At 39.3% G+C, this 19,990-nt stretch overlaps 1 protein-coding gene and 1 long non-coding RNA gene across 5 annotated transcripts in view; one reads left to right on the top strand and one right to left on the bottom strand.

The window, feature by feature from the left end:
- Window positions 1-318: 318 nt before the first annotated feature.
- The window catches only part of LOC141747127 (uncharacterized), a 42,128-nt gene continuing 22,456 nt past the window's right edge, over window positions 319-19,990 (bottom strand). The window contains exons 2-4 of one of the 2 annotated variants that reach the window (XR_012588607.1): window positions 8,651-8,735; window positions 7,597-7,702; window positions 319-1,994 (exon numbers count right to left, since the gene is read on the bottom strand). This is a non-coding gene — a long non-coding RNA (uncharacterized LOC141747127). The remainder of the gene's footprint in view (window positions 1,995-7,596; window positions 7,703-8,650; window positions 8,736-19,990) is intronic. The other variant, XR_012588606.1, reaches the window with a different exon arrangement.
- CRB1 (crumbs cell polarity complex component 1) overlaps window positions 14,991-19,990 on the top strand; it is a 132,444-nt gene continuing 127,444 nt past the window's right edge. For all 3 annotated transcript variants that reach the window (XM_074596852.1, XM_074596850.1, XM_074596851.1), the window contains exon 1: window positions 14,991-15,259. In XM_074596852.1, the coding sequence (XP_074452953.1) occupies window positions 15,184-15,259 (76 nt within the window). In that variant the 5' untranslated portion in view covers window positions 14,991-15,183. The remainder of the gene's footprint in view (window positions 15,260-19,990) is intronic.

Below are 19,990 nucleotides of genomic sequence, written 5' to 3' on the forward strand. Positions count from 1 at the left end.
TTTTTTCCCCCTCTAAGTAACTACCTAGTTTTGTATTTTTCTGTATCTGATATTGTTTACTCTCTGTTGAGTACTGTATGGGTTCTTGGCAGTCTACGAAGCATCTACGTCTGTCCTAATTGCCAAAGTCTACAAGTTCAGCGGGCATTTTGACTTAGCACAAGCCTAGGTAACACTTTTTCTCTTTTGCTGTTTTATGTTCCAGGAAGGATTTAGTTCAAAGAAAAATTATACAATGCTAAGTGATCCATTACCATGGCTGGCATTGCTACCATAATTACACTCTGGAAACAAAATGTCCTTGAACTCTCAGGTCACTATGGTTCTTTCAGCATTAATTCTTTTATCGTTGAAGTGGTCCAGGCAAAATTTAACTATATTAATCCTTTCTGTTCCAATGCTTATTCACGATAAATTTGCTTGCCAGTTAATAGAATATCTGTCACATACAGAAAAAGGCTGACTTTTATGCTAATTAAAGAGACAGCATCAATCAAAGAATAAGTACTTGCTCATCTATGTGAGACTGTACATAATTAGCAAATGAGCTGTGTAGATCCATCCAAGAAAATAGTATATTTATCAAATAAATATTCTTGAAATGCTGGAAATTAAGAAGTAGCTTTGTGCAAGAAGGTTTGGTGTTGGAGGTGGTTTCATCTCGAAATACTTGTTTTACAGCTCAAAATCTTCACTTCTGAGGTACAGGTGACAGGTATTTGAATCAAATACAATTTAAACAATAAGCAGATAAGGAATCAACTCTGATGTTAAGCACTTAGCTGCTAACCAAATGAAAATAAAATTACATTAAAATTGCATGCAAGTTTTAAGACCTGGCTGTGTAATTTCAATTTATTCCCAATACATTCTTTAACAGCTGTTCACTGTAGATACCCAGTTATAAATCTAGTAGCATAAACATTCACATCCCCTTCTAAACAGCCGCCTTCACTTTGGCCATGACATTTATCCAAGGTAAATGTCTATTTCTCTAGGAATTTTAGAGCTAATTTGCCAGGGGTTCACGGTGTATGACACTGATGAAACATGACCCATGCTGTCATTCATCCTTTTTGTATCCCAGATGTGTCAGTGATGGGTGGGACCCAGGGAGGAACCCACAAAGCCTATACTTCCTCCGGTCTGAGATTTCTCTGTGTTTTATTGCCAGTCACCACATACCACAAGTGTTTTAAATTAGGCTCTGGAGTGGAAGGGTTATAAGTTTGTCTGGAGACTCCAACAAGTTTTGTAGCCAACAGTGCTGAATAAAGTCCGTTGCTGGAAGCATTGCCAGAAATTCTTTCAAATAGGCCTTAGAAAGACCACCCCGGTCTCTCAATTCAGGTCTCTCTGGTGTGCTAGTCAAATGGAGGTTTGTCCTACTATTATGGATGTTTGGCATGTGAATCCTGTTGATCGGGGTTCTCCTCTTGTCTCCTCTCTAGGAGGTGCAGCAAGTGAAATGTGTAGAGAAGGAAGCCAGGTCTGCGCTTACTGCATCAGCCTGCCTCACTCCATCCGAGGAGGTCCACGCCGGGAAGGTGGGCACTGTACCTCTGCTTGGACTGCGTTCTCTCGGCAGGCATGGATTGAATAACAATGATCTTGGCCGTTGCCATCTTTTTCTGGGGGATTAATGCAGCATGGAATCTGGGAAAGCTGTATGGCTACAGACTCCACAGAGCAGATTTCCTCCTGGAACGCTGTTCCAGTGCAGCCCCGAGGTGAAATTAGCAGGGGTCAAGAACAAGGAACCCACTGCTGTCACAATAATACAGAAGTTTTCTTAAGTCTCTTAGGTCCTAACTCAGTACAAGGCTTGCTCTACAGGTAGATTCATAAACGTGCTGCATTCCTGTTGCACTTTGAAAAATATACCAGCTGGAGCAACCCCTGGGTAGAGAGAAGTTGCCCGTGTACATTCCTGCCAGTGCTTGTGTCACGGTCACCCCTGTCTGTTCCACCTGATCCACTAGTGCTCGGCAGCCCTGGGGAAAGGAGGGAGGGTGAGAGGAAAGCTGAGTGAAAGAAAATAACACTGGAGGAAATACCTGGTCTTCCCCTGCCCGTGTAAGTCTCAAGCAGTGTTACAAAATCACTGTAAAAAAACCCTGCCTGAAGAAGAAACAAGGATTTACATCAATTTTCTGTTGTTTTGGACCGTGCTTTCAACAGAACAAATTAAACCTTTTGCAATAACACACCAGTAGCATCAAAGAGGTGTTTTCCTATAAGTAAGGCAAGAATTGGGGAGAAACGTAATCTCTGTTATTAGTTCAGATGGTGTATGTGACCGTCTGAACTAAAACCAGACCAACCTTGGGCACATGACCACAAGAAGGCTTCATGTGCCCCAAATCATCTTTATTTTTCCAGCCATATCAGCTTTATTAATAAAAGATATTGCCTCTCCCAATAAACCTTGCCTTGTTTATAGTCTTAGACCATCATGACTGCAACAATATTACTACATTTCCAGTAAAACAAGCAAACCCAGACTTTTCTGTTCAGAAATAATCTTGGCTCTCAAAAATCCTCATATTATGAAAACATATGGGGTAAACAACTTGAAAAGTTTCTGTGTGTCTTACATTTCTGCATTTCCATTGCACTGCACGACGAGAGACCTGTAAACGCTGCTGGAGAGCCCTGTGTGCTGAGGCCCTATTACGATACAACAAGAATTTCAATAATGAAGGGTAGCAGAGAGCTGATGTCACTGTCACTTTTCTCAGTCAACCAGAAACCAATTACCCCTGGCTGACAGGCCCAATTAAATCATCGTGTGGAAGGAAATGCCAGCTATTCTCCCCTAGAGTTAGGTAATTGGGGCTTTATTATGGTCAGACCTGGTGCTGTTTGTTGGGCCACAGGATACAAGTAAGAGCCGTTCTAGTCTCTCTTTCTCCATCCTTTCCATAGTCATTCATAGTTTTTTACCCCTAAGAAAAGTAGTTGCATTTTGCATGAAATGCCAATCTTTTAATATATATTCTCTGTCATGGTAGGACCCTAAAGGTTATTCTAGCTCTTCAAATTCATAGAGAACATGAAGTTAGGAGTTCTGCTCTGAAAAGTCTCAGGTAAAGGCTTTGTACTGATTTATACTTCAGATTCTGAGTCTCTTTTATCTAGTACGCTTGCAAGGATATAGAGAGTTTGAAACTCAAATTACTTTGAAACTTGACAGCGTATTTGACATAGTATTAGACTGATGTACTGAGGGGTTGACTAGTTTATGGATTGTTTGGAGTTGAAGAAATGGGGCACTGAGCATGCTAGGGTCCATTCTTGTTCAGGTTAGCACATAGTCCTGGCCCTCCAGGGTCTTAAGGAATGCATTGCCTGTGATGACACAAGGAAGAGGTGTTGAACTAGCTATCTCATTTCAAATTAACAAATTTAAAAGCTTCCTTAATATTGTTAGCAGTCCAACTAAGTTAATATGAAGTTCCACATGAGCTAAATGCCCTGCATCTGTTATCCAGCCTAGCTCAGTTAGGGTATGGTGCAATGCAACCAGGTTCTTTGTGCCTGGATATAAACACCTTGTTGAACTACATATGAAACAGAACTGTGTTGCCAGAGAGCGCCATCTCCTGCCCCTTTCCACAGTGCAGCTCTGTCACACGCCGCTCCATCCCGTTCACCCACAGTCAGAAAAGACCTCTGCTATACTTACAGCACCTCTGTTTGTGCTGTCAGAGCCAACTTATGGCTGTTTGAGCTGGATGTGGCAGACGCTGGCGCATTTGAGCCGTACAGTCATGCACTTGCGGAACCCTCACATTGCCCAGTAGAAAATAGAATTTGGTGCACAGGTTAAGGTACAGCTATATATGCATATAGAAAACATTTGTGTACAATGTACTCATTAGGGAAAAAAAAAACATTCGCTATTGAAGACATTTTCAGAAATAAAGTATAATGCATAGAAGTTTCTGAATGGGGTAAAAAGTTAGAAGGCGAAAAATATTATTTTGTTGGAAGCTTAGCGCATGAAGCTGACAAATTACCAGTAGCTTTTAAACCTTTGTGTCCTTGAATAATATCCACTATGTAATTATAAGGACAGCTAGAAGAGTCAGATGGGCCTACCAGCTCAGTGTTTATCAAGGCTTTCCAGAGCTTTTCTCCGTCCCTTTGTGATGAACCTTCACATGGTTACAGTTGTCAGGCAATCAAAATTCATCTCTCTGCTAGAGAGGCAGGGTGCTTCAAGGTGTAGGAGGAGATTAAAATGCTATTCTATACTCTCCTTAATCACTATCCATATAATTTGTAGATGCTATTTGTTTTGAATTATGAAGTTAAAGGTATGTATAAATCTACAATACATTTTTTCAGTTACAAAAACTGAAGAATGTTTTGGGGTTATATGAGCATTTTTATCTGTCATTGTTCATTTGCCTGAGCCCAATTTACATATTCTATGATGCATTGCCAGTTTATTTACAGTCAGGATGAAAGGCCGCCGTTTCGAAGCTCACATCTTGTATAACTCTGCTCACTATAAGAAAGAAACACTACGTAATGAAAGCATTGTATCTGTTTCTGAAGCATCACTATAGTGTAAGTGAGAATTTCAGGACCATCTTTTATTTTAGGTGACATTCATTATCTGATTTCTTAATTATATTTGAATAGTAATTACAACATTTTCCCAAGAAAATATAATTAGATTCTGATATCAAGAGGCAGATTACAAGTAAATTAATTATGCTTTAAGGCCACTATTAAAACCTGGAGCAAGTCGAACTTGCTTCCAGTCAAAAAAGCAGTAGTAAGAGCGCGCACTGTGCAAGCACACAGCACAGAAGAAAAATGTTTAACTAAAAAAACCCCAGAAACACAGAATTAATTCTGCTTTGGTAGTGATACAATAGGCACAAACAGACAGCAAAGAAGTTTGTACAAGAAATCTCTACAGAAAAGTTATTTAAAGAAATCATCCTGACCAAAGTAAAAAGCATAACAATTAAATAACTGAGTTAGTAAAATGTCAATATAAATGCAATAGCAGGATAATGTCTTCTTGTAGTCATTCCAAAGTGCAACGCTATGTGAAATAATCCTGTAACAATCGTCTTGAAACAACGACCTTCCCGAATTAAAAAAAAATGAACAAAACCAACTTGCTGCCTGGGGTGTCACTGGAGCTAAACCCATTTCAGTGAACTTCAGTACAACATTATGACCAGTTGCACGTGTCTCTTTTGGTGCGGTTAGTTCTTATCCCAAGATTAATGTTATTTCATTTTAGGAAGAATCATGGTTTTCCAGGAAAAATAGCTGAAGGGGAGAACCAGTTCTTACATTAATTTTCCTTTATTGGGAAAAATTGATAGGGCACAGTAACACTTCTAAACAAAAGGCTAGCGACTTTACTTCTGGAGGAGTTACGCTCACTCATATCCTTTTCTAGAGCTTAATTTTGTGCCACCTGTCTGTTTGCCAACAGTGGAGCAGCTTTGCCGATCTCAACCACAATGACCGCGGGTGCTCCAAGAGCTGTTGGGTTCGGTGGTGAAAGGGTTGACAGATGCTTGGGTGCCTTCCCATACTAAAGATCCACTATTGTTTTTCCTATTATGAGTGTTTTTTAGATTCTGCTTACACTTGTGCATTTTATTTGAGTAAAGATAGAGAGAAGAGACTTCAAAGTAAATGTGGGAGTGAGAATGCTTTCCTCTCCTGTGAAAACATTTTCCTTTTGCCAAACCAAACCACATATTGAAATCTTTAATATTTGTTTATTACCTTGAAAATATTTTATATAAGAAGTGACTTGGATTAGTTGAAAGGTTTGGTTGGAGGAAGCTTAATTTAGGTTTCGAACATCTGAAAACACTTTGAAATTCTTGTACTTGTCCAAAGGAAAAAAATAAAATAGCATGAAGGTTATACCTTTTAAATTTTTCAAAACATTTTTTCCAGAAATTTTTAAATAAAAGTCAGTTTTAAAGAAAACCCACAATAACAACAAGCCCACAACAAAACCAAAAACCACAAAACCCACCCTCTTCCTTCTAAGAGTCTGCAAACATTCCTGGCCACTTCAAAGACTGGATGGTTAAAAAAGACCACCATCTAACTTCATATGCCTGCTCAGTTTTTTTGAAAACCGCTCTCACATTTACAGTGGCATACAGTCCAAAACAATTGTGCTTCCTTTCACTCACAATAAAGGTGAGTGGATAAGTTTGTCTCCTATTATTGCCAAAGAATGTGTCCGATTTGCATCAAGTTTGGCCAGATATAAAAATTTTTCTTCCTGTCTTGAATTACAAGAGCACTACCTACCTTCGGAATCAGTGTGGCTTCTGACATACAGAGGGATATGGTCCTAAAGAAATGCCAAATTGTTAGAGTCACATTAAGTGACCACAAATAGTCCAGTCTACTTAGACTAATGCCCTGGTTTGAGGTATGGTGAATGGTGAACAACTAGTTATTTCCATAGCTTCTAGCGTAACGAACAGCAAACACAGTAGGTGCTGCATGCCCAGCCTTCAGAAAGTTAATTCCATTTCTTGACTGATTAGCTGATTGAGACTACCATGTCAAAATGAAATTTGGTATAATTATTTACTTTGGGGTTATTGGTTTCCCACCTTATTTAAAAAGAGTGTTATGTAAGGACATGTTACATTAATCTACTTCATTCAATGTATACTGAAGTCTGACTTTGCTGCTGCAGGAATGAAGGGAGTCAAGGTTAACGTGGCTCATGTTTGATCCATTCTTCGGTAGTCAGAGCCTGCCAGAGACTGTTTAATTTACTCTGATTAATCTTATTTAAGAAAAGAGTGAGCTGTACAAGCTGTGTCTGTAGACTACAGTTCATTTCTACCATTTAGCAACATACAGGTCTACATTTTCAAAAGAGCTCAGCGTTTACTATTGTCCTGGTTTCAGCTGGGATGGAGTTCATTTTCTTTCTTGTAGCTGCTGTGTTTTGGATTTGGTGTGAGAATAACGTTGATAGCAACAACTAAAACAATATGTGTTAAGTAATGTTTACATTAGTCAAAGACTTTTTCAGCTTCCCATAGAAGCTGAGAGGGAGCATACACAGAACAAGCGGCCAAAGGAATATCCCATACCATAGATGTCATGCTCAGTATATAAATAGGGGTTGGCCAGGGAAAAGGGATCCGTGATCACTGCTCAGGACAAGCTGGGCAACCTGGCATTGGGTGGTGAGAGCAATTTGTGCTGTATCACTTTATTTTGTATATACTTTTACAATTATTATTATTACTATTATTGTTATTATTGTATTCCATTACTGTTCTACTAAACTGTCTATCTCATCCCATGATTTCCTCCCCCCCGCTCCTTTTCTCCCTCTTCTCCTTACCCTATTTGGGGGGGGGGGAGTGAGCGAGGGGCTACGTGGTCCTAGTTGTTGGCTTAAACCCTGACAGCTATTCTTCAGGCACGTGAGTTGTTCCTGTAGGTTAGCTGAGGGCCTGAAGAAAAAGTCCTTCAAAAGTCCTGTGGGGATGTGGAATTTCTCCTTGCTCTGCCACACCGGTGGTTAATGTCCTCAATTCTGAGTGCAGCTGAAAGCTGAGGAAATCTTACCTTCCTGGCACGAGGAACTTCTGCAACACGTACAGGCCTTCAGATGGTGGTTGCTGTGAGGACGTCTTGTTTGCTACTGTGAATACATCTTTTCCTGTAGGTGCTTCTATATGGGACAAAACATCGTATAGTCAAGGTACTGAAGATGCAGTTTCTGATAGCAAAATGGTATCTCTCTGATAGTGGTAACTACCTTAGAAGTGCTGGCTTAGAAATTCTTGTACCCCAGAAACTTGGGCTCAGATTTATAAGTCTGAGTTCCACAAAATTATGTTTGGTGAATGTTGGTGCTAAAGTCCAAATTTGGGTGCAAAGACAAGACCTCTCAACAGCTGCCCATGCACAACAATGATGTTCATCCAGGCTTTCACTGTATTCAAAGAAGTTACTACAAAAATGCCTTATTTTACTTTAAAAAAAAAAAGTCAAAAACTCTTGATACCCAGGAAAATAGAAAGCGCTGCATGAAATTCAGCCTATGCAAAGACCTCAGCATGCCCACACACCAAATTTAAGATGTAGTTCAGCAACTGCATACAGCGACAAACCACCTGGTGATTTAAGGGGCCCTCTGGATACTAACAGAATATAAATCAATTACCGTAGTAATGACCACTCTTTTCCCCTCTCACGTCCATCATGGTGCTTAAAGATCAAGCTGTGCCATCTCCATCTAGGGGTCGGTTTCCTTTCACTGGCATGGGAACATGGTGACATCATGTCAACACATATGTCATCTTCACTGAGGTCAGTATCACCGCCAGTGATTAAAATAGGTGTGAAATATTCTGAATCAACACAAGTTTGGAAGACAGAATATTTCATTTTACCTTGTGAACAATATAATTCAAACTGACAGTCTTTCAGGATTTAGTTTGGTACAAAACTGTGGCCTTTAAGAAATGCATTAGCATTAAGACGAATGCTGTCTTAACCAATACTTAGCAGGAACTTGATATCCCTTTGGGGCACTTACTGTTACCTATTGTTCCCATAACATTATCTAATACTTTAGCACAGAGGCCAAGATTTCCAAGAGGAATTTAGTACTTGCCAGGACCCACACTGAGACACTTCAGAGATGCCTGCAGGGAATTTTTGCTTTGCACTTTCTGAAGTCACATCCTTCAAGTGGAAACCTGCAAATCAAAGAGCTCCAAATTGTCAGATGCTTTACAAAACCTTGTCACAAACAGTCAATACAGTGACTGAATGAAGAAAAAGAAAAAAAAATTAGAAGGGATATTAGAGATCAGGAAAAATTAAGAAGCTTCTCTGTTTACCCATTAAAAATATTACTTGTTGACAAGTACTGTGTTTTGCATTTCCATTGCAAATTGCGCTATATATTTATATAGTGTGTATTAAAATCAAGCAACCTTGGTTACTAATCCTGCCTTCATGATTCTTGCTTTTTCCCCCTCTACACTGTTGCCTGCTGGAGTTGTTGGGTCTGAATTCCTTCTGAAACCACTTAGTATTGATAAGGTAAAACGGAGCGAAATACTAGCTTAAATCTCTTCCAAATACCTTTGAAACCGTTGCTTGCCTATGCAATTATCTCCTCTGAAACAGATGGGGTTTTCAATTTAGCCCCAATACTTACAATTTTAGGACTTTCTGGTTTGGTGTAGGAATTATCCCACTCTTCATGGAAAGAAAAAAGAGAGTTAGAAGAGGATTTGTCTGTTAAACATGTCTGTTCTGCTGAAGTGAAAAGCGTAGAGGTAAAAAGTAAATTTACAACCCATTTAGCACTAAATATATCAGTGCTTTTGTAAAAACACTATTTGCCTCATTTTGTCAACCACTTCTGTAACCTTGACACTCACAGGAAGATTATTGGTACAGACAGAAACTTCCTGATTAGACGGTTCATTAGCAGCAAGGTACTGAATACTAATTGCAAATTTTCATCTGCCTTGACAAGGCCTGACCGAGCATTCATCTGACAGTGGAATTGCTTCCCTGGTGATAACAACCACACATAATATGGTAAAAACTTGTTATTTCGCAAAAATTCATCAAAGATGAGGATAAGTGAATCATACGCTATTGAGTTCTGCAGGTCCCAGGGGAATCCTGTTGTACCTTACAGAGTCACTTTTGTTTTGCCTATCTAAGTGTAAAATACTCAGGAGAGACTTCATATGAAAACCAAACAGCTTAAACTCCATGTCAGAAACGCAATAATTGGAACAGTGTGCACCTTAACTAGTACCTGGCCACAAGGAAGCACAAGGGGCTAGCAAACACCACTTGAAATTCATGTGCTTGAAAGTACAATTGGAAGTGGAGGCTGGGTTATCGCTCCCACCATTTCTGTCATGTCCAAAATTAGATATATCTGAGTGAATCAACTTGACACTTCTGTAATCTCTGGTTAGATTTGTATTTTAGGTTAGCAGGTAGAAAACCCTCCTTGCGTAGCAGGAAAATGGCGACATGGAGAAGCAATAAAGTAGTTATAATTTCAAAAAAATGTATTACGTTTAAGGAAGCAATAAGCTTAGCAGATCTTGCAAAATAACTTTGCATTTTCAAATATGGCCCTTCAGTTTCATAAAACCATTTATAATCTGCAAATTGGCAGAAGTGGAAGCTTGTGCTCTGCTGGGTCTTCTGGAAGAAAATGTTCTGCTTTGAAGTGCTACTCAGGCTAAGGGAGGAATAAAAAGAGCAAAGCGAGACTTGGAGATTTGTCCTCCCTACTAACAAAGAAAAAGAAACTCAGAAGTAATATTTGCATGCTAACACAAGAAGTTAAATATTATCATAAAATATTTATCTGTGGAAAAGCATGGGCCAAGGGAGTTTCCAATTGTCTCTTACAGACAATTAATTTTGCAAGTGTTGTAGGAAATCGATGCACATAGTCATTCTTGTTGCAAGGTGCCTAATTAAAATGCCAATAGACAGCAGTTTTGTTAATGAGGTCAACAACTTCCTGTTACAGCTCTCTATCCACATGATTGTTTAACCAGCCCTTATTCACATTGGTTGTATGTTGTCCTTTGGTTTGTTCATTCATAATTACCCAAAGAGCTACAAGCTAAAAAAACCTATGCTATCTATGAGCTGTTTTGTAAAGAGGGTGCAAATACCATATGCAGGAAGATGATCTGGTCAGGTCCATTGTTCTAGCAAACTCCATTGTCCTGACTTTTCAATAAATACTTAAGAATGTGTTTTAAAGCCAAAGCACTATGTCAGACCTGAGTGACTTCATGCTCCAGTGCTCCCTACTTTTTCCTAAAATGAAATTCTCCCAATGGTGAACAATAGCACGTATCTGTGATGAAATTTGGCAAGAACTTATCAGAAGATATAAACAAGGAGCACTGCTGAATGCTAGCAAGAAAAGCTAAAGACCCTAGGAAAAAAACAAGCACTGTTTTATTACACAAAAACTTTCTGTATTAGGTGTACAGAACTGGGGACTGAGCTAATATAGGCTGGAGCTTGTGCAGGAAATCTAATACCATATACAGAGAACCACAGGATCCACAGTATGGATGGGAAAGGAGCTCCAGAGGTCTCTAGTTCAGCCACCTGCTCAAAGCAGGTCCAACTCAAGCAGGTTGCCTAGGACCTTCTCCAGCTGAGTTTTGCACATCCACAACCTCTCTAGGCAATATTATCTTTAGCTCAGTCACTCTTTCACTCTTCCATGAAATCACCCACCTGCTCCTGACTAATTACCATTGTTTTAATTGCCAGTAAACAAAAAAGATTTAATAAAAGCTTCAGGTTAGCCAGCAACAAGCATTTTATAAACCCACATGTTCCACACTCAAGGGAATTTTACACTTTATATGAATTATTTAAATGTCCTGATTTCTGTTAATGTTATAGTTTAGATTAAAACTACCATAACATTTTACAGACCGGAAAAGAAATACCAATCACTTAAGAAAATCACCTGTAATTGTATTTGACCTAGAAGGCACAGGATGGCATCAATAAAAATTGCACTTTAAATTGGAGCGACATTGAACAATCAGAAAACAACATGCCTAGCAGTGAGAGGCAGAAGATACACAATTAATTACTACTGCTGTCATCTGAAAGTTGCAAACGGTGCTTATATCAGGGAATAAAAGATGTTAGATAATGAAGTTTGTTGGCCAGGGTTGCATTAAAATACGTTAGAAGACATGACACAGACTAGTATAGTCTGATACCACACCACACCATAATTATTGCAAAGGAGGAACTGGAATGGAAAAGGGCAGCACTTAAGTAAAAGAAAATGGCAACGCAAACCCTTTTTTCCCCGAGAAAATGGCATAGCCTCTGACTTACATGGTTGCAGAATCTCATCAAATCTAAGCTATACTGAGAAAGTATGGAGATTACATTTAGATGTTGTGTTTCACTGGGTACAAATGATGTTCATGAAGTACCAGCGCTACAGAAATTCTAACCCTCTCCTGTAGGCAACTTCAAGGAATTGGGGCAGTGATAAGTTAATTTAGTTTGCTCCCCATTTAAATTCTGGGATATGAATAGCTCATGAAGAAGAAGAAACGTTTGAAATAGACATTGAGAAATGCAGAGCTAAGTATTAAACAGGGTGAAATAGCAGCTCTTTTTGGCCATCCTGAAAGCAATTCATTCCTAAGAACTTTCAAAAGATGTAGCACTTGTTCCTACACTTGCTATATGGATTAGCAAAGAGTTACTTGGCAAATTATTTAATTTCGAATGTTAATATGTGCATTTACACAACACAGGTATGTTCTCAGATTGGTGGCATATCTTCATGTCTGAGGACTGAAAGATTTGCCTAGAGCACAGATTTTGCATATACTTGAATAACTTCCAGAAAAGAATCCAGATCTAATAGGTGTGACTGCTTTGTTGCAGTATTTACCATTTATTCCTTAGAATTGAAAACTTCGTCTTTTCTTACCAAAGATCTTGGCTCTTTACTTTTAAATAATCAAAGGATTTATTTTTTTTAATTGACTGGTATATTGAATCTGTAAATGTTCAGACCAGATCTAACAGTTCATTGAGCTATGCCTTCTTCCTCAGTTTTAAAATTCTAGATTAGTAACAGTGTTTCCCTAGTAAAAGTGAAATTAATTTAATCAGCAGTTATAACTGCTGGTTAAATGTTATAACAACCATAAGAAGTAATCAAATTCCAGTTAATGGGAAGTAATTCCACAAAAGCAATTTAAAAAAATTTACAAGATTGTAACGGAAAATGTTGTTCTTCTAAGTAACTTATACAGTAAAAAACTTAAATAATAATGCACTTAAAGCAGGCGATCAGCACTGAGCTCAACTGCATAATTTAGCCCAACAGAAGAATTCCCAGACGGCAGAATAGTATTTTCATGTTCGTGTTGTAATGCTTATATGTTTTACTAGATAATTTCAGTCAGAAACTAAATAGACAGATGGCAAGGAGAGGAAAACATCCAAACAACTATAAATGTACACATGAAACAAAAGGGATTACTAAAAGGGAAACAGCTGAAAAATACAATTAGTCATTTAGTTTTATTTAACAGTATAGTTACCTAAGTACTTTCCACTAGGAACCCAGTTCATCGTTCTATTCATAACTCAGGACATTTGACGGGGAAATCCAGCCTGGGTTGCCGTGGGAGAGACTGGGGCTCTTTGAAGTCACCTGAAGAATGGAGCGGGGGGCTCAGAGGAGCCGGGGGCCACGGGGCTGGGGCGCAGAGGAGCCGGGGGCCGCGGGGCTGGGGCTCAGCCTGCGGGAAGGAAGGCGGGCGGAGGGCAGAGGCCTCCCAAGAAGCAGAGGCCACAGAGGTGCCGGTGCCAGGGGGAGTAAAAGAAGGTCTGGAAAGATGTGCCATGAGATTATCAGTGGGTGAGCTCAGTTGCACGTGAAGGAGGTGGGAAAGAAGGAGGGGCCTTGCAGTAGGAGAAATTTTGAAATTATTCAGTTCACTGAGCTGAAAGAGTGAATGTGAAAATACCTACCCATTATAAAAAGCTGTCTTAAATTCATGTTGGCATGAACAGTCTGCTCCCTCCTCACCTGAGGCCTTAAGCGTATGCTTGACTTTAAGTCTGTTCTTAGTTCCTTTAAGTGTACATGTAAAGCTAAACACATTGTCAAAGGCTTTCGAACTGGGGATGAAGATTCCACTGAATCAGCGAGGACAAAAGGCAGTATCAAATTAATTGACCATTATCTGTTTTACAGTATTACAACATACAACAATGGCCAAGCAGATTTTTCAGGGTTGTTCCTGGGTTTGGGAATGGCTGGTCTCTGCACGGCGACAAGGAGAAGGAGCGGGAAGCACTGAGGGCCAAGGCCAGAAAGGCTGGTAGAAGCGAAGGGGGTGGAAAGGGGAGATTCACTGCCAAATAGGCAGATCATCCCTTTCTTGGCCTCAGAGCCTGAATGATGATACAGCAATCATAGTTATGGTATAGTTTACCCATGGGAAACGTACAAACTTAATGCCTGGGTTTGTGAGGTGCCAGAAGGCCGCAGTTTGTGTTGGGATGGTAGTATCTGAACATGGCTGCTGCGGCTGTTGCTGCCTGCCTTCCTTTTCCCTTCTGCTAGCCAGGACGAGACTTTAGTGTCTGTGAACAAAGTTGTAGTCAATGGATGAGGCATTAGACACTGAGCCATCTTTGGGCAGAACGAGGGCATCGCCTGTGCCATGCAGCGGTGAAGAGCCAGAGTGCCGCGCTGCTGGGGCCGCTGGGGGAAGCTCCGCTGAGTACCCACAGACTCAGTGCACTGGCACCAGCCAGCGGTGTCTAAAGCCAGCTCTGGCTAGAAAGAAATGGAGTCCATCCCCTGTCCCCATCCCCTTCCCTTATTGATCTTGCCTCCTGAAGCTGTAAGTGACTAGTTTCTCTCTGAGCAGTTCAAAACTACAACACAAGCCGACGAAGCTCAGAGGACCTGTGCCAGCTCCCAGTTACTATGCTTTTTAGCGATGGCAAAAGCATTTAAATCCAGCATAAGCAATAACAACCAAACCAAACGACTGTGGAAGATGACAAGCTAATATCTAACTATAAAAAAGATTGGGAATGGGGATGTTTCATCTTTTTACTTCATGTGCTAATGAGGTAAGATACAGAAAAAATGCAGTAAGCAGAAAGTGCTGGTTAGCTGACTTTATGCAGGAAAGCATGCAGTGTTTATACTGTGAATCAGGAGGAGTGTGATGTAGTGGAGGTTTAGTAGAAGATAACGTGTGATGCATTTTGAAAGATTAGATCGCTGTGCCTATTCAGAGGTGCGGTGTCAGCCGTTCCCAGCGCACCGTTCCCAGCGCAGCTCTGCAGCAGAAAGCCGGGGAGAGACTCCAGTCCAGCTCGCAGACAAATCTGCACCAGGTTTGAAAAATCACTCGGACCTGCCAAAGTAAAACCTTAACAAGCACAAGTGCCTTTTGAATCAAAGTCTGTAGGTTTGCAGTGAACAGGCTGATGAGGGGCACAGGCAAAGATGGCTCGTAGGGGACGGGGCGCCTTGGGTCTTACCTCAGTTTCAGAGATGGGGAGGCAGCAGTGAGGGTCAGCGCCAGCCCTTTGGACAACAGACAACTCCGCGGAGGATGTCCTATCAAGATGAATATGGCTCATTCAAGAATTAACTCTCTACTCATCTTCTACCTCAGTTTTTTGCTGCTCATCCATTTAAAAAGTAAGATTTGCGCTTTTTCTTATTGTTCTGACATGTCCTCTGGGTAGATGGCTGGACGAGTGCTTCTAGCGGGAAGCTTTTGTTGTCAGAAGGCTTTAAAAATTTGATGGAGATGCCAAAAAGATTTTGTCCATGCAACAAAGTTGTATGAACTGTTTGCACGATAGCTTTCCTGATCTACATGCTTAAACTTTTTTTTTTAAATGAAGAATGAAAACATGTTTAATACCTTGCTTCATGTGTCGAAAGTACAGCAATAAAATGTGCTGTTAAAATTGTACCTATACTTTAAAGGCTGCGTTTTGATACTATTGATCCTGTAAATTTAAACCTATCTGATTAAAAGCTAGACTAATTTATCCTTCACTAACGTTGCTCATGTTACATATTTTAGTGGCACCCAATGCTTTATTATATAAGCACTTTTAATTACAACCTCTAGAGAAATCAGTTATTAGACAACTGTGATGTATTTGGTGTTGTAAATATCTCCATTATGAGGGAGTATAAAAGTCCAACTATTTTTATAGAGAAATATTCTCATCAAACTTCCACATAAACAGAAGTATGCAAAATACTGGAAGTCACAGTGGGTTTCCTTGATAATTTTGTCAGATGGTTGAGAGTAAATACAAGCCAAGGAGCTAAATGGCCTCAGCTGGTGAGGCTGATATATGTTTATGAAAAGCAGTAGCTCTTGAACATGTTTAAAATGAAGATAGGCAGGATGTGTGTCTGTCTGAGGAGCGTGTTTGATTTGTGTCTGTTGAATGTGAATTACAATAAGACAAAGCTTTGAGCAGCTGCCATTAAACAAGAAGACTTGGCATTAGCATGCAGTGTTGTGTAATCTGGGTCACCTTCTGTTGCTGCATCACTCAAATTGTTACTTGGACAGTTTACAGCCCAACATAAATTAAACTCTGAAAAGCAAACAGATGCAGTTAGATCAACCAGTATTAAAAAAAAAAAAAAAAACAAACACACCAAAACCCCACACTTTAAGATAAAGAAAAAAATACAGAATGTCATAGAAACATCATTTTATCCTAGTAATTTTCTTCCTTGGGGATGTACTGATGTGAATCAGGGAAGCCAAAATGTTCTTTCTAAATTAACTCACAACGGGACATACCCTGAAAAAAAAAAGAGAATGGATTTTACACCTTCAAAAACAATTTTTAAAGTCTGTATACTGTAGGATGAGCAACTGGAAATTCTCTGAGACAGTGTCTGCTGTCTAATTAAAAGAAAGCAACAGGAATAGCATTAATTAAGAAAATTTCACTCATACATGAGACAGGCAAATTAGTAAAAGTTTGGGGAAAGGGAATAAAAAGTTAAGGGCTTATAAAATTAAAAAGATCACATTAAAAACATCGTACAGAAAGAAAGCATTGCTAGAACGTAAACAAGAAAAAAGCCCCCCAAGAATCATTTAAAATAAGCAGATAAAACACAAGTTTTGGCTTTGAACTTGGGTGAGTTCTGCTTAATGCAGGATGCCAAGGGAAGGAAAAGTAGTTGTATGTCATGTTGTGCCTTTTCCTTAGCACAGTTGGCTGGGATGACATTTCAGATGTGGCACAAGTTTTCTCTGGGTTATGGCCATATGGTCAGTCTCAAGCACGAGGCTTTTCAGCACGGAGGACTCTCCTTCTCAGATAGATTTGTGGCTGTCACAAACTGATGTGATACAAATTGATATACCAGGATGGAGCAGCTCCAGCAGGAGCCAGAATCAGGCTCGGAACGTACCTGTATTTAATGATCTTGATAGGTATTTTCTTTTGAGAAAGTTTGTATGCCATTTGAAACAGCTAACAATTTCTGTTAACAAAAACATATCTGTGAACAGATAAAGCAGAAATAGAAGCAGAAAAATTGACTGCAACTACCTCATTACTTAAACATTAAAGCTGAGAAAGACCAAGATAGAAAAGCTGAGGATAAAACAGAACAGAGATGATTGCTGATATTTATGATATTTATAAAAGTTATAAATAGACATTATGTTTTTAAATTTAATTTACTGGACTTGTCTTCCCCCAAAGGATTCTAATCTTATGTCCTGCTTAAAGTCTTACTTATAATTATTTATACTAAACAGCTTGGGAAATAAATAGTATTTAGAACCCAAGGCTTCCTAAAAACACATCTGCATATAATTTTTTTTCAGCTCATACATTTTCTTGAGGTGACTAGAGGTATGCATACACTCAAAAGTGTCCCGTACAGACAGTAGGTCTTTTAGTAACAGTTGCGATGAAATTAAAGCATTTTTCAGGAATGTTGTTACATGAAAACAAAATACTCTAATATAGCATAAAATGAATATATTGAACTAAGAAGAAATACAAAGGAAGTTGTTCAACATGATTTGAAATAATCACGTGCCCTCTTATTTGTAAAATACCTCATCTTCTTTGGAATATATTATGAGATACTCTTTAATTCCTGTACAACACTAAGTGTTGAATGTGTGGTAAACTTTTACTTGAGTCTCCTGGCTGCACATAAATCTTCTATAAAGCTGAACACTAAAGAATGTAGTCTTGTCACTTGTGGTTCCTTTTGAATCCCCAGGATAAGTAAAAATGGTATTTTACATCTATTATCGCTAATAACACCTCTTAACATCAAACTGTACAGTCACAGGGATTTCAACCTGTAAATCACAGTCTTCTTACAAACAATATCTAATTTATTTTTTTTATTCCAATGGTATAAAGTGCTTTTGGAAAGACCATTTGTAATTAATTTAGTCTACTGGAGCCCCAATATGTGATGCTGTCAGGTGCAACACCTGTTCAAATACAAATATGGGTGCTTAGAAAGACATGTACTTGATAAAAAAAACAGCTATAGTTCCGTCCTGCAAAGTTACCTTTCCAAAAACATTGTGGGCTTAGTCCTTCTTGGCAAATTAAAAAGGAGCCTGCTGGAGAGCCCTCGATGCCTCCTTGTTTGTACACTGGCCTGCCTTGGGGCAAGAGCATCCGTCAGGTTGCTCTGATGTTTGCTGCTGTTGTATCCCTGAGGTGAGGGGGTGCTGCTGGTGAAGGGGTGGAGATTGTACACCCACCCAAGGACAGGATTTCCCTACCAGCAGGCAATGTTTATCCTAATTCACATTCTATCTTCTTGACGTCACCACAGAGATCATCACCACAACTGTGCTACAACACAACAAGCCTGTGGAAAGGAAATTGTTAGAATCTAGCCCCAGATGCATGTGCTGCAGGTCTCTCAGGGCTCTGCAAAACAGATTCCACAGGTTGTTTCCTTCCCACACTGGCATACCGATGGAGCTATGAATCGGTTAAAAGAAAACTCTACCTTCTTTTCTTAATTATCCTGCGCCTCTTTCTCTGTTGGAAATTTCTGTTTTGCTGACACTGGTAGATTTTATTTTATTGGGGCAAAATTAAATCAGATAAAATACACTAATTATCTTTCCATTGCCAGTCATTACTTCATATACCAAAGAGTTTCTTCAACCCATAGGTGCTCAAGTCTTTTATCTATATTATTATATATCTTCTTTGTAATTGCATTTTTTTTTCACAATCTCCAAAACACGAAGATGTCAGACTACACAGAACCAATTATTTTTGCCTAGGGACAGGCAGAGAGAATTTGAGGCTTTGTCAAAAATTGCAATCATAGGAGTATGAGAAGTAGTCTTCCCCATTCCCTTCATGTGAAGATAGTGGTACAGATCTGCAAATTCATTTATCCCTTGTGCCCATGGATATGAGTATTGTATGCAAGCCCTCAATACAAGTTGGGTTTATATAGTATTTTGTGAAGGTTATTTGTTTCCATAAATTATACCAAATGAACTACTTACAGAAAATTAATCTGGGGGGCATCCAGAGATTGTCAGCTCTCTACGAGGAGGGACCATGAATCATTATGTACAATAGTTGACAGGAAGCATGTCCCAAATCCAGAAGAACATTGATAATTAATTGCTGCCATATTATTGTCTAACAGGAATTGCCAGCACATAACTCTGGGCAGAGAGTTGGTTAAGAGACAGAGGAAGAGAGATTGTGACAAAAACAGGTATATTTAGGCATTGATTTTGAAAGTGATTCTGTCTAGGGTCAAGTGCAAGTTCAGAATCTTTTATCTTAAGCCAACATCCATCAACTCACTTTATTTTTTTAAATAGGCTTTACAATTGAGTATCTATCACTAATGCAGAATTATCTTCTTTACCTTTTGGCAAAAAATCAGTAAAAAAAAATTAATTTCAGAACTATTTTTCTCCAATTTAATGACTTCATGGCCTTTCAGCAGAGCTGAAAAAATTACTGTTTACTTCATAATAGTTCCCCCAAATGTTCATAAATTAAGAATGGAATTTAATTTGGGATTGCTGTTAATGTGAGCAAAACATCTGAGCTTTACATGCACCCATTTTCCACCCCTCTGAGATGTTGGCACTATGCAATTTTTCCCCATGGACAAGATCTTTTAATTCCCTGCAACTATTCCCATTACTCACACAACTTCTAATTACTGCTTAATTACTGCGTTAGGAATAAAGCTCTATTTATAAAGAGATTTGTGGTTTTGCTCCTACTGCTCATCCCTCAAGCATGCACAGATGATGCAAGTAGCTTTCCAGCAAAGTATTGTTAGGATGCGCATTTGATGAGTTCATTGCAGATTGGGTACTTCAGCAGATCCTCATTAGCCTGTCATGGAGCACGGTGCCTG

The sequence above is a fragment of the Larus michahellis genome, chromosome 8, assembly GCF_964199755.1.
Source record: "Larus michahellis chromosome 8, bLarMic1.1, whole genome shotgun sequence".
In the NCBI taxonomy this organism is placed as follows: Eukaryota; Metazoa; Chordata; class Aves; order Charadriiformes; family Laridae; genus Larus; species Larus michahellis.